This window comes from Schistocerca nitens, chromosome 4 (genome assembly GCF_023898315.1).
Source record: "Schistocerca nitens isolate TAMUIC-IGC-003100 chromosome 4, iqSchNite1.1, whole genome shotgun sequence".
Lineage (NCBI taxonomy): Eukaryota > Metazoa > Arthropoda > Insecta > Orthoptera > Acrididae > Schistocerca > Schistocerca nitens.
The window spans coordinates 407,603,734-407,616,710 of record NC_064617.1 but is presented as its reverse complement, the minus strand read 5'-3'; the positions used below and the strand labels follow the sequence as shown (position 1 = coordinate 407,616,710).

At 39.8% G+C, this 12,977-nt stretch overlaps 1 protein-coding gene across 2 annotated transcripts in view; it reads left to right on the top strand.

Moving 5' to 3' along the window:
• The first annotated feature begins 5,193 nt into the window (after positions 1-5,193).
• The window catches only part of LOC126251345 (enolase-like), a 29,509-nt gene continuing 21,725 nt past the window's right edge, over positions 5,194-12,977 (top strand). The window contains exon 1 of one of the 2 annotated variants that reach the window (XM_049951715.1): positions 5,194-5,260. Coding sequence is in view for 1 of the 2 variants with exons in the window: in XM_049951714.1 (XP_049807671.1) it covers positions 11,061-11,107 (47 nt within the window). In the remaining variant the exon portion in view is untranslated. Of the gene's footprint in view, positions 5,261-11,045; positions 11,108-12,977 lie in introns of those variants that run through there. The other variant, XM_049951714.1, reaches the window with a different exon arrangement.

The window sequence follows — 12,977 nt, the reverse complement described above, 5'->3', positions numbered from 1 at the left end:
CAAGTAAAGCAGTTGTGTGTGCAGATGACACTATTTTCATCACATCTCATGTACATGAAGAAGTTGCAGTTCAAATGAATGGCATCTTGATGAAAGGGGCAACTCATTAGCTCACTAATAACAGATTAAAGTTAAATGATAATAAAAGAGAACACATAATTTTCTGACACAAGAATCTTGATGATGGGCTGCACAATTTTAAGGAAAAATCAGTGAAATTGTTAAACATTCATGTGAATGATAAGTTATGGTGGAATACCCAAACAGAAAAAGTTTGCAATAAATTATGAAGAATAGTGTACCTGATAAGAAAATTATAAAGTTGTGTCAATCAAGACCTTTTCCGTATGGCGTATTGTGCATTTTTCCATACACATTTGAACTATGGAATAATATACTGGGGAAACTCTGCTGGTGGTAAGAATGCCTTCCTCTGACAGAAGAAAGTAATTAGGTGCATTTTAGGTCTACAAAACATGAATTCCTACAAGAAATACTGTATTTCTGTGAATAAACAATACTTACTGTTCCCAGCTTCTACATATTTGAAGTTCTTGTCTACACCAAAGAGAATGCCAATATATATAAAACTAGGGCTAGTGTCCATTCTCACAAAACCCAGCACAGAAATTTGATGAATTTCCCCTGAACTAGACTATCCAAGATCAAAAACAATTTTGCACACATTGGCAAGGTGTTTCTGCAAAGTACCACAAATTGTTAAGGAACTGTCACACAGAATGAGATTTTCACTCTGCAGTGGAGTGTGCACTGATATGAAACTTCCTGGCAGATTAAAACTGTGTGCCTGACCGAGACTCGAACTCGGGACCTTTGCCTTTCGTGGGCAAGTGCTCTACCATCTGAGTTACCGAAGCACGACTCTGTAAAGTTTGGAGGGTAGGAGACGAGATACTGGCAGAAGTAAAGCTGTGAGGACCGGGCATGAATCGTGCTTCGGTAGCTCAGATGGTAAAGCACTTGCCCGTGAAAGGCAAAGGTCCCGAGTTCGAGTCTCGGTCGGGCACACAGTTTTAATCTGCCAGGAAGTTTCAACTGTCACACAATTAATTTAAACAGTTAAAAAGAATTGCCTTCTACAATGTTGAAGAATTCATACATAATGCTGTAAATGATTTAATAATTCAATTATTGCGTAACTAAATGCTTCACAACATAAGCTGTGTAATATTCAATTGATATGTATGTAAGTTAAATACCTAACATTATATTCTGTAAAGGCATAACCTGTAGTTGACAATGTCTCATGCAACAGCAATGTTGCCTTCAGGCGAATAAAAGGATTGACTATTTTCATATCCCTGAATTTTTCCTTCATGATGAATTAACCCTGCATTGCTACTGTTGGGTCTCCCAGTCCCTGACTTGTGTGAGCGATTCATTTTCGTTAGGTTCACAACACTGCACACGAGCAGCATTCCTTGTAGCTTCCTATCTTACACAGCTGTACCATTTGATCATCAAGCGACAGCAGATGTCTACTGTCTAGGAGTGCTCAAGCATGTTTGGGTCTACCAGACCAACCATAGCAAGTAGCTAAGTACTTGTTGGGGCTATAGGACCCAGAGCAGCAATGATGGTATCATTTGCCCCAACACAAATATGTCTGTAGCACACATTCAACAATGCATGTAGCACACTTTCTACAATGTTGAGGAATTCGTATGTAATGTTGTAAATGATTTAATAATTCAATTATTATGTCACTAAATGCTTCACAACATAAGCTGTGTAATATTCAAGTGTAAATTGATATTATGTAAGTTAAATACCTAACATTATGTTCTGTAAAGGCATAACCTGTAGTTGACAGTGTATTACAGCACGTCTCTCTGATTTACCAGAAATCTGCAAACAGATCAATGGGCTCTGCACACATAAAGTTGAGTTACGCTCCCACATTGCTACCACCTCCGTTGAATTGGCTCAAGCACAGAGTACCTTATGCAGCCTCTCTGCACAGCTGCTTCTTTCGATGCCACCTCCCTTTCCTACTGTGTCTTCACTCTGCTTCGCTCCTTTGTCGAGCTGCATTTTCTCTGATGCCAGTTCCCAGCTGATGCAGTTAGATTGGCAGGCTGCTCCTGTTCTCACTTCACAGGACCCTTTGCATCACATGGCCACCACACCACACCCTCTGTCGTCGTCTGCTGCCAATGCCCCACCTACTTCACTCAGGCCTGGCACATACGATTATGTTCTCGCTTCGTGGGATCCCTCGCATTTTGTGGCTACCGCACTGCATCCTGAGCCATCACCTGCTGCCGACACTCTGTACACGCAATCCCGGCATGCCAAGGACAGTCAACCACCACCACTTGTGCCCCCCTTTGCGGGTCTTGCCAGTCAGCAATAGCACTGGTCACTGTATGTGCACCACAGATAGCCTGCCTGTACGTCACAAAGCTCGACATCTTAATGCTTCAACATTGGTACTAGTGAGTACAGTTTCTGTTCAACAAGTAAAGCCTGTGTGGTTCCTCCCGGAGCCACTCCCCACTGCTGCCTGCCTCTGCTGACCACTGACACCTCGCATGCCAACGCCAACACCCAGCCACCTGTGCAGCTGTCCGATGCACGGGACCCTGACTATGACGAGCTGAGGAGCACACTTCATGTGCCTGATGCCTCCCCCACCTGCAATGCTGGCATAAGGATTTTGTTGTGGACGCATGCTAGCTCCGCCCCGCTGTGCTCCGCACTGCCAGAGGTGGGGGGGGGGGGGGGGGGTCTGTGGCATCTCTGATGCGAAGTGACATTTCTTTGATTATGTTCTTTGGTTTACTCTTTGGTCTTTGTTCACTCGCACCATGTTCGACATCCATTTCTGTATTCGCTCTGTTCAATGCCGAAATAAATGTTAATTCTTACTCTAAAAATTTGTTATTATGGTACTACACCACGTAATACCCACAGGTTAATTTAGAAGAACTCTGGAAGAGAGATGGAATAGGATTGGAATTATTCTACTTTGCAATGACCCTACAGAGATTCATGTTTCTGGCATAGTGTCTGAGATTTGACGATAAGTCAGCAAGGTTTGACAGACAAAAAGAGGATAAATTGGCTCCTATATGAAATATATTTGATTTTTTCACCAAAAACTGCATAGCACACTATTCTCTTGGAGAATATGCCACTGTAGATGAAATGCTTGTCAAATTTTGAGGACGATGTAATTTTTGAATGTAAATTCCTTCAAAACCCGGCAAATATGGAATAAAAGTGTTCAATCTAACCGATGCAAGAACGGCGTACACATCAAGTTTGGAAGTTTATTTAGGTGAGCAGCCAGATGGACTGTATAAGTTGAGTAATTGTGCAGCTGATGTCATCAAAAGGTTGTGTAATCATATTCCCAAAAAATCAAGGAACATAATGATGGATAACTGGTTTACGAGCTATGAACTGGCCCTGACACTTCTGAAAGATCATAAATTAACACTTTTGGGAACAGTAAGGAAGAACAAGACCGAAATTCCCCCAGAATTCGTGAACACAAGAGGTAGAAATGCTTTTACAAGCATCTTTGGCTTTCAGAAAACATGTACATTAGTGAGTTATGTACCAAAGGAAAACAGGTGCCTACTTCTAATGAGTACTATGCACTATGAGAACAAAATAAATGCAACAACTGGAGAGAAAAAGAAGCCGGAGATGATAACTCTGTATAATGCTCCTAAGGGTGAGGTAGATTTAGTAAATCAGATGTGTGCCACCTATGATGTAGCAAGAACAACTAGAAGTGCATACTGAATGTAGCAGGCATAAATAGTCTCGTCATCTTCAGAGCTAACAACCAGGGGAGACCAAGAGGAGAGTCTTTCTGAAATCGGTTGGGAAGGTTCTTGTTAGAGGCCAATTACTACACAGGGCTGGCAGTAAGCATATAAACTGACCTCTCATAAGATCTGTCAACAGACTGGCAAGGGTCGAACAACAAGACGATGGGAGTGTGAACCAGAGTACTGTGCCTAGGAGAAGACGGTGCTATGGGTATGAAGATAGTAAAACGCAATATATTTATTATAAATGCTCTAAGGTTGTGTGTCTCAAAAAACAATGAAGACTGTATGTAGTGGCATGGTATGGTAAAACTATATGTGGAAACAGTACGTTCAAAAGACATTGTGGAGACTCTCCGTTTGCTTACAACATTTTCATACTTGTTTTCTACTTATCTGTTCACACCTGACTTTGTTCTATTTTGTGTGCTATGACACACGACAGTCACATCATTCAACCATTTTTGTCCTGTGCATTATGTAAATGTTAGAATCACTGTCTAATTTACTTACGTAGTAATAAAGAACAACAATTTACTCAAACCCAAAGCAAAACGTGTTTGTTTACTTCATCTAGACAACATACACTTATGTGAAGCTCTTTTGTGCTCCCTATTCATAACAAATCAGACTGATACGCTGGTTGGGTATGTGAGACCCCTCGTAGCAACGGTGGTACAAACGAACAGAGTAGCAGTGCAGGGTTAATGCATTATTTTAGAAATGAATAAACTGGTACTGATGACATCATTTTGTGATCTAAATACTATGATAGTTGTATCTACCAACTGATATAAAGTAATACTGTATGCAAGCAATGTACCTGTTGACATTGGCCTTGGGATTTTATGGGAAAAATAAAATATCAGAGAAAATACAAGTGTTTAGAGATATTTCTCCTAAAGTACGATGAATATATGTACATCTTGTGAATACTATATATATATTTCAAAAACTTGTTTAACACAATTTTCGGCATTTTTCTTGCGGCATATCAGAGGGATATTGTATTAAATTTTTAAGATTATAATGAATAAATCTCATGGCATCGTATAATCTGTCCTATTTCCCTACCCATCAATGCTTCAAAACTCGGTCAGATTTTTGACTAATAGCTCTAGTACTAATAATTGCAATAGCCTGCCGTTAGCTTGCATTATTTTGAATTTCGCGGGTAACGGAAATTCATTTGAGCCGCGTTGGGTATTGCGAGTTGATTTTAAAATTTCTATTTCCGTCTAAAGCTTTCGATACTACTAGAAAATGCTATAAAAACTCCTATCTGTAGTATTATTTCAGTGTTTCACATTTATAATGTATATTGCAGTTTGTAAGTAATGGGTTGCATTTTGACGTTTCAGTCTAGGTGGGTGGTATTCCGCCCTTTCCTGAAGGTCAATTCAGTAGGAGATTGGAGTTCGAGTCGAAGAGTCGCTAAACTGCTGTGCTGTAAGGTGAGCTTGGTTCGAAAGTGTAGGTGGACAAGTTTCATGCTTAAAGTCTTGTTTTACCTGCTGGATATATGTACTACAGAATATTTTTGTGCTTATGTCAATAATTTAGTCCCTTTTTTCTCCAGTTCCTCTCAGTGGCAAATACAGTCACCTTCGATGCCCTTGAGTTTAAGCCGGTCTTCATATTGTATTCGATTTCTATTAGAGGAGTGGCACACAAGTAGTACATTTGGCCTTCCATCCTAAATTTATTTTCTTATACTCTTAAACCGATTACATATCAATTATATACCTCACAAGTTCAAAATGAAAGTCACGCGCCGGAAACAGGTGGGAAAGCCGTACCGGGTAACATGACAAGGTTAACTAAAATATAACTCGTTCAGTTTCGTCATTTAAAAGTGGTCACGTTAATTTATGTGGCGTGGTTAGTCTTTGTTGCGGAAGTAGGCGGAAAGAGTTAATGTCATAGTTGTCATAACTAAGCATCGACAGAGCATGCATTGACACCATTCGCCCTAATCCAGAGTTAATATAAAAGTCCGTTGATGCGAAAACGTTATTCTTTTTTTTATCCTGTGGCTAATTGTGTTTTAAAACTGATTGTAGATTCGTCATTAAACTTTTTCACTGCTGTGGAATGTAATATTCCTAGCTTTACACGTAATAAAATGGTGTCTATGAAAGATGAAACCATAGGCTTACATCCTACACATACTGTACAGGGAGCATTGTACGTACAGAATAATTGACGGCAACCTCTAATCGTGACCGATTGGCTGGCAACGAGACCAGGTTGCAGAATATAACTCATGTAAATCGGATCACGAATGCACGAAAACCTTATGTGCTCACTTCAGCAGTGGTTTTCCTGTTTAAGATACGAAGTGTAAATGAAGACTACAGACAATAGCTGAAGCTTGAAAACTACCTGTAACCCCCCCCCCCCCCCCTCTCTCTCTCTCTCTCTCTCTCTCTCTCTGTCTCTCTCTCTCTCTCTCTCTCTCTCTCTCGTCCTTCCCACCCTCCCCCTACCAGTACTTTTTCCAACACCCCTTAAATCTTGTTCTCTGAACATTAGATTTTTCTCATGGTCTCACTGCTTTTGGCCTTCAATACCACATTGCAACTCAGACTGAACTACTTTGATGTTCTATGTGACATTTTGGAAAAACAGTCCACTTTCGGTTAAAAATGCCACTGTTATACAAAAGTTAACTTATTTCTTTTCCATTCTTAAAACTTGATAAAAGATGCAGCTATGCTCATAGTTACCCTTAGCTTTCCATCTTCGTATGTAAAGCTCTCCATTGACATTATTCAAATTTATTCCCTGTCGTATGAATCTTATTTATTTTTTGTTGGCTGCTGTTAATAACGGTGTTTAGTAGTGTTCTTATTAGGCTCAGTATGCTGAGATTTCATTATGCTTTTCATTTTCTTATTTTGTGTAAACATGTGATCTCCACATGACTCATTTGTCAGTATTAAGAGTGAAACCTTATGTAGCTTTAATAACCTCCAGTGTTACTGGTCCTCTGCAATATCTTCTGAAATACATCCCCTCACTGCAGTCAGAATGTACTTAATGTGTCCAATTCCCTTGTTCAGTTGTCAGATGTAGTGTGTGGTAATGCAGAGGCTAAAAAGCTTCTCCCTAGGTTAAGTTTTGACTCTTGCTACTCATCATTCAAAAACAATGAAGTGAATGAAACAGTTGCCAGACAGTAGCTGTTGACGTGACATGGTGGTATCATTGGCCACTGACAAAAATTTTGTTTTGTGACAATTGTTGCATATTTTGCATGTAGTAACAACCCACCAAATACAGAGGAGTTATTTACTCCCAGCAGTACTGAGCACACCACTTTTTGTTGTTTGTTTGAAAAACTAACAACCAAGATGTTAGAGAAATCATATTCCAAAAAAACAAAGTTTTGGCCGGATATCCTTGTTTTTAGCAGAATACTAAAGTCTTGCTGATTGGTAGAACTGCTCTTGAGCTACTTTTGTAATCTACCTACTGAAAGATCTATTTTCTGACAAACCTATATATAAGAGCACTTAATTAGAAATCCATTTCAGGGTTAGACATAAAACACTGTTGGCTCACTTTTATGAGCCAAAATTAAGTGCTTATAACTTTAGTATTTGCAGAGGGCTTTCCAGTAGTAAAACCACGTCACCTCACAAATTAAGTGTTGGTTGAGTTAAAAAAGAAAAACTGTTCTGTTGGGGTGTTGGTTGACCTTGCCAAGACCTTCAATTGCATGGACCATCAAATTCTAGGCAGTAAACTAGACTATTATGGCATTAATGGCACCTTTTCGCATGGATGGAGTCTTAGAAACATCTCCGTTTGTTTTCTTATTCTTCTTTTTGTAATATTTGGGCATATTTATGTTCAGATGAAATAATTCTAGATTAGCACGGACTTTAGATCCCTATGCATGTAACCTTATTAAAGTGTATGCAAGTCTGCTAGCTATAGCTTGTAAATTTCCATTTGGGTGCTTCAAATACATTAAAAAGTTGAAAATCTCGAACCACTGTGCAAAAGTAGCCTTTAATCAGGAATATAAATGATTAAGTATGTGCAACAAAGAGAAAGATAGACAGAGAAATTATATTGTTGCAACACATTCATTGACTTTGCCAACTAAGTCATCTTGCAATTTACCTAGCCTTGAGCTATGCTACAGTTAAGGCTGTCACCACAACTACCACTTCAAAAGAAAGCACCTGTATAAATGTGACTGGTCAAAACAAGTAGACAGTATCTCAGTCTTAAATACTCATCATCTCCACTAGACAAACAGCATTTACAGATAAAAAGCACTGAGGATATAGTCCATGCAACAATCACACTTCAGGGTAAACACTGCTGTCTCATATTCACAAGACCCTTTCGATTGTGTTGACCTTGTCAAGGGCTTTGTTGGTTGAACTATATGTCGAGGAAACTGAAGTATTGTGGTAATAACCACATTCATCTACAGAACCAGAGTATTATATTGACGGACATCGATGAATAGATAGGGGCTCAGAATGGAGGACTGCAGATTACGGAATCCAACTTACTAGTTAAATGGCACAACTCATCTGTAGCCTGCTGAACACTTAATGATGACCTGTCAAATTGCAACAGGTCTGTATCAAGTACTTTAATTCCTAATCCCATAGATTCACAACTTGTAATTTCAAACAAGTAACGACATGACGGTGGCAGAAATATAGTCACGTTAAATGAAACCCCGTGTAAAAGTCCATTGAGACCATTAATAAAGATCCTTAATTCAGCATGTGTTGCACTGAAGTCTCTCTCATGCTGCCTTTAACAAAAGCAGCAATTTATTTTGCATACTACCAGTGTCTTTTCACCTTTGGCTTTATAATATGTGAAAATGAAACTAAACATACTAGAAAAATGTATTCCAAAGTAATAGCAATTTACAAAGTGAAAACTGTATATCATTTGATTACAGCCCTCTCACAAATCTTATGAAGTTATACGGCACAATGGTAAGACAGTTAGCAGTTCAAATTGTATCCTGGTTTGTTTCCTGTGATTTCACGTAAATTTCTTAAAGTGAATAACAGGATAGTTCCTTTGAAAGTGCGGGAATGACTTCCCTAAGCAATCAGTGTGTGTGTTCTGTCTCCTTTGGTATGTTAAACCCTAATCGTCCTTTGTTCTTAAAGCATCTTGATATTCATACATTCATTTCTCATTGCACCTGTTCATTAGTGATATTCATTGAAAATAATGATAATAATTCAGTGATCTTGGAGTTATACTGCCACAGTTAGACAAAAATAATTTCCATGTAGACATTTTTGTTGTGTAGGGTGAGAGTTTGTTCTGCAATATCTCCAACTTAAAAGGAGAATTAAACGTCCAGCTTCTGTAACCACTACTTCTAAAATTTGAGTCTGTTTGCAGTTTTAAGAGCCCTGTTAGCTGCATGACTAGTTGAAATATTCATTGTAATTAGGTGGCTTCTTTTCTTGCAGTGCCTAAATAACTGTTATTTTTATAAATGTCAGTGTAGTAAATATGAACTAGGTAGTAGATAATAATTTAAAAAACTATAACTGAGGAGTTTGTAGGATCCTTTCAAAACAGTGATGTTCCTTGCTAATTTTGTTGTTTTGATTTTAAACTGGGTGTGCAATAAGTAAAACTGTTCACAATACAATGGTTTGAATATTGCAGTGTTTTACTAGACACGATGCTGTTAAAGGCTTTGTCTATCTCTGATATTTGAACTTGATTACCTAGCCAATTATAGCAGGAACTACAGTTTGTGTGGACCTCAAACAACAGTGCAATTTGGCATTTTTCACGTTATCAAATCAGCTGAAAGAAGGATAGGGAACAGGAAAAGCCCTACGACTAAGTTCAAATAGAACTACGGACCTTTGGATTTGTAGTCTGTTGTCCTCTGAGCTACACCACTACATCATACTAGTGTAGTGATAGTTTGTGCTGATTTTAAACATATGTCAAAATTTCTTTGTAGATTCTTTTCCTACATTTTATCTTTAATATATACAAAGGCCCCAGAGAAACTTCCAAAACTGTTTACAGTTTTCTCTTAAATGAAGTTTACCTATAGTTCACTTCGAAAGTGTCTGCTCCCAACAATTCCTCTACAACCATTTCTTGACAAATGCCTGTTCGATCTGTTGGAAAACTATGCTTTATATAGTCATTGTATGTTAGTCTGTACTATAGCTATAGCTACTGTGAAAGAGCCACAGTTTTCATGATAATGCTCTTAGATTCAGGTGAGAGTTCCTCATACCATAATAAAAAAGTACTTTAATGTTGCTCCCATCATTTTCCAAATAACTCTTATTACTTAGTTTCTCTCAGGGTGTCTTAGCTGTTTTATATTTCTTACTTGCTTTAACTATTTCCCTCTTGTTCCTTCCCTCACCCATACAACCAATATTAACACAGGCCAAATTTATGGTACAAATAGGCAGTGTTAACAATCATGTCTGGATCCTTGGTTACTGGTTGCATTAATTAATGGACGTGGACCCCCACTTAAATCTTCGGCAACATAACTTCAACAGTGAGCTTTCATTTGACAACACTTGATTGTATATTACCCTTTCTCAGTTAAACCACCTCCTTTATCCCGTTTTGTTGATATTGAACATGCTGTCAACAGGACCAAGTTACTAATCCCAGTGTGGTCATCCAGAGTAAGGTTTTCTGTACCTCCTGATCATAATCTTATCTTCCCTTTACAACACTGCAATTGCTTTGCTGTTCCACACACATTTCTTACATCTCTCTCTCTCTCTCTCTCTCTCTCTCTCTCTCTCTCTCTGCCCCTGTTTGAGTTTATTGATGTGGTACCAGCATTTATTTGAGTTTATGGATATAGTACCAGCATTTAAATAAAATATGTTGGTCAGTAGATGGGGTGATTACTCTTATGAAATGGTATTTCTGTTTCTCTTTTACTGTGTTGACAATTTAAAAAAATTCAGCATTGTGTCAAATGACATGCCATTATGTCTTTTAGATACTCTGTAGTAAGCAGTCGTTTTTACTGTGCTGGAAAATGAACTAAGTACATTGTCGAGTGTACTCGGCTTGTAGCAGTTTTGAATTATGACTACTGATGTATATGTTGTAATGTAATGTGCAGTTAATAAAGATGGAAAATGTAATTACAGGGAGTTATGGTGAAGGTTGTCACAAACCAAATAATGAATCAGTTCTTTTGGAACAGGATTTAATCTTTAAGAATACAAAAAGATGTTGTGTAGAAGTATTAAAATGAACAAATGTGTTCTGAGAACATTAATGAAATTCTCAGTAAGGTGGTAAGCACAAATTTCACAAGTAGATTTTGTATATTAACACTATATGATTTTCATTTTGTATTTGGTAATAAAATAATGTATAAACAAACAGAAGTTTACTCACTCTATAAAGAGAGTTGGACTTTTCTTTATAGCAGTTTATAATTTGAACTTCAAATCATATTCCATACAACTGATGTAATTGGTATGCTGCTTATATTTCAAAAATATTTGTGCTTTCACAGCATAGGGCATTTGGGCTATAGTGAAATTCATTATAGCTTAACATAACTGCCACGAAAAGTAATTCCAAAACAGTATATGTGATCTGGTGTTTTGACAGAATATTTCTAGCTTGTAGAATTTTCGGGTGTCCGTCTGGATAACATTACAATTACTCCACATTATTTCAGCACATTGACTTGTTGCCATCTTCAGGTGGTTGCTGATGGAAGGTGCTCCCCTCCTCTCTGCATCCTATATATGCTGACTGTTCCTGTTCGGTGAGGTCGGGTCCCGACTGTGATAGCACGGGCCACTGGAGACCAGAGTTTGGAGCTGGGTGCCACTACCCTCACCACTGCCATTGTCCACCATAGCAGCAGCATGGATAGCAATAGATTGGAGTGTCCCCCCAGGGGGTCCACAACTCTTCTGTGGATACGTGCGTAGTGAGCACAGGACCCCGAGCTAATGTGGCCTTCCTTCCTTTCCGGGCTGCATACCTTCCCCCATCTTCGCGCCCCCCCCCACCCCCCTCACCTCTGGCTCTACCCTTCCCTTTCTCCCCCTCAGGGAGTATGGTTTGTGCCTACGTCCGGAGACGGACGCTCGAAACTGTAACAAATTCTTTGCTTTCTCCGCTTGCAAGTCTTAGTCCTTCCTCTGTCCTTCTCTTTTCCTTACCTCTTCTCTTTGCCCTTTTCTCTGCTGCGGCGTTTGAGACCCCTCTTCTTTCCTTTCCCTTTCTCTTTTTTCCTCCCTGTGCTTGTCTGAAGGCCGACCCACGCATTTCCATGCGTAGCCGGTGACAGGGGAACGCGTAATTCCCCACCCCGGGTAGACAGGTAGGACACGTACATACCCCCTGGTAACGGCCAGGCCCAGGGAGGGGTGATTACCCGAGCTGATACCTTCCGAAAGTGCCGATTGGTCCCTCCGTCCGTTTGTCGGGAGGTGTGACCTGAGGTGTGAACAATCACCTAAGGAGGGAGTGCCCTCAGAAAGGGCCCCCACAAGGGAGGAGCGCGCCATCGGAGACGCCGGTAATCATGGGGGATTCTTCCGCAATGGTTTCCTCACCTTCCACTATGTCTGCTCACAAGTGTAAGTTCACTGAGTCACAGCCACAGACAGTTCTTCCATCGTTGCCACAGTTCCTTGTTGTTTCTTGGTCTGACGAAGGTCACGACTTCTCCACCGTCAACCCTTTCATTATTCAGAAAGGTGTCGGCGCAATTGCAGGTCCTGTAAAGTCTTGTTCCAGATTACGGAATGGCACCTCGTTGTTAGAAACAGTCAGTGCCCTCCAGGCACAAAAATTGCTGCGTACTTCACTGCTCCACACCTTCCCTGTCCGGGTTGAAGCGCACCGCACTTTAAATTCCTCGTGTGGAGTCGTTTATACACGCTCCCTCGATGGATTGTCTGACGAAGAAATTCAGCACTACCTGTCTGACCAGGGCGTAACGGCTGTTCATAGAGTTATGAAAAGGGTTGACACGAACATCATTCCAACCCGCACTGTCTTCTTGACATTTGACAAAGTTCAACTCCCATCAAAGATCAAAGCAGGCTATGAGATAATTTCCGTTTGCCCTTACGTCCCAAACCCTACGCATTGCTATCTGTGTCAGCGGTTCAATCACACCAGCCAGTCCTGTTCCAATCC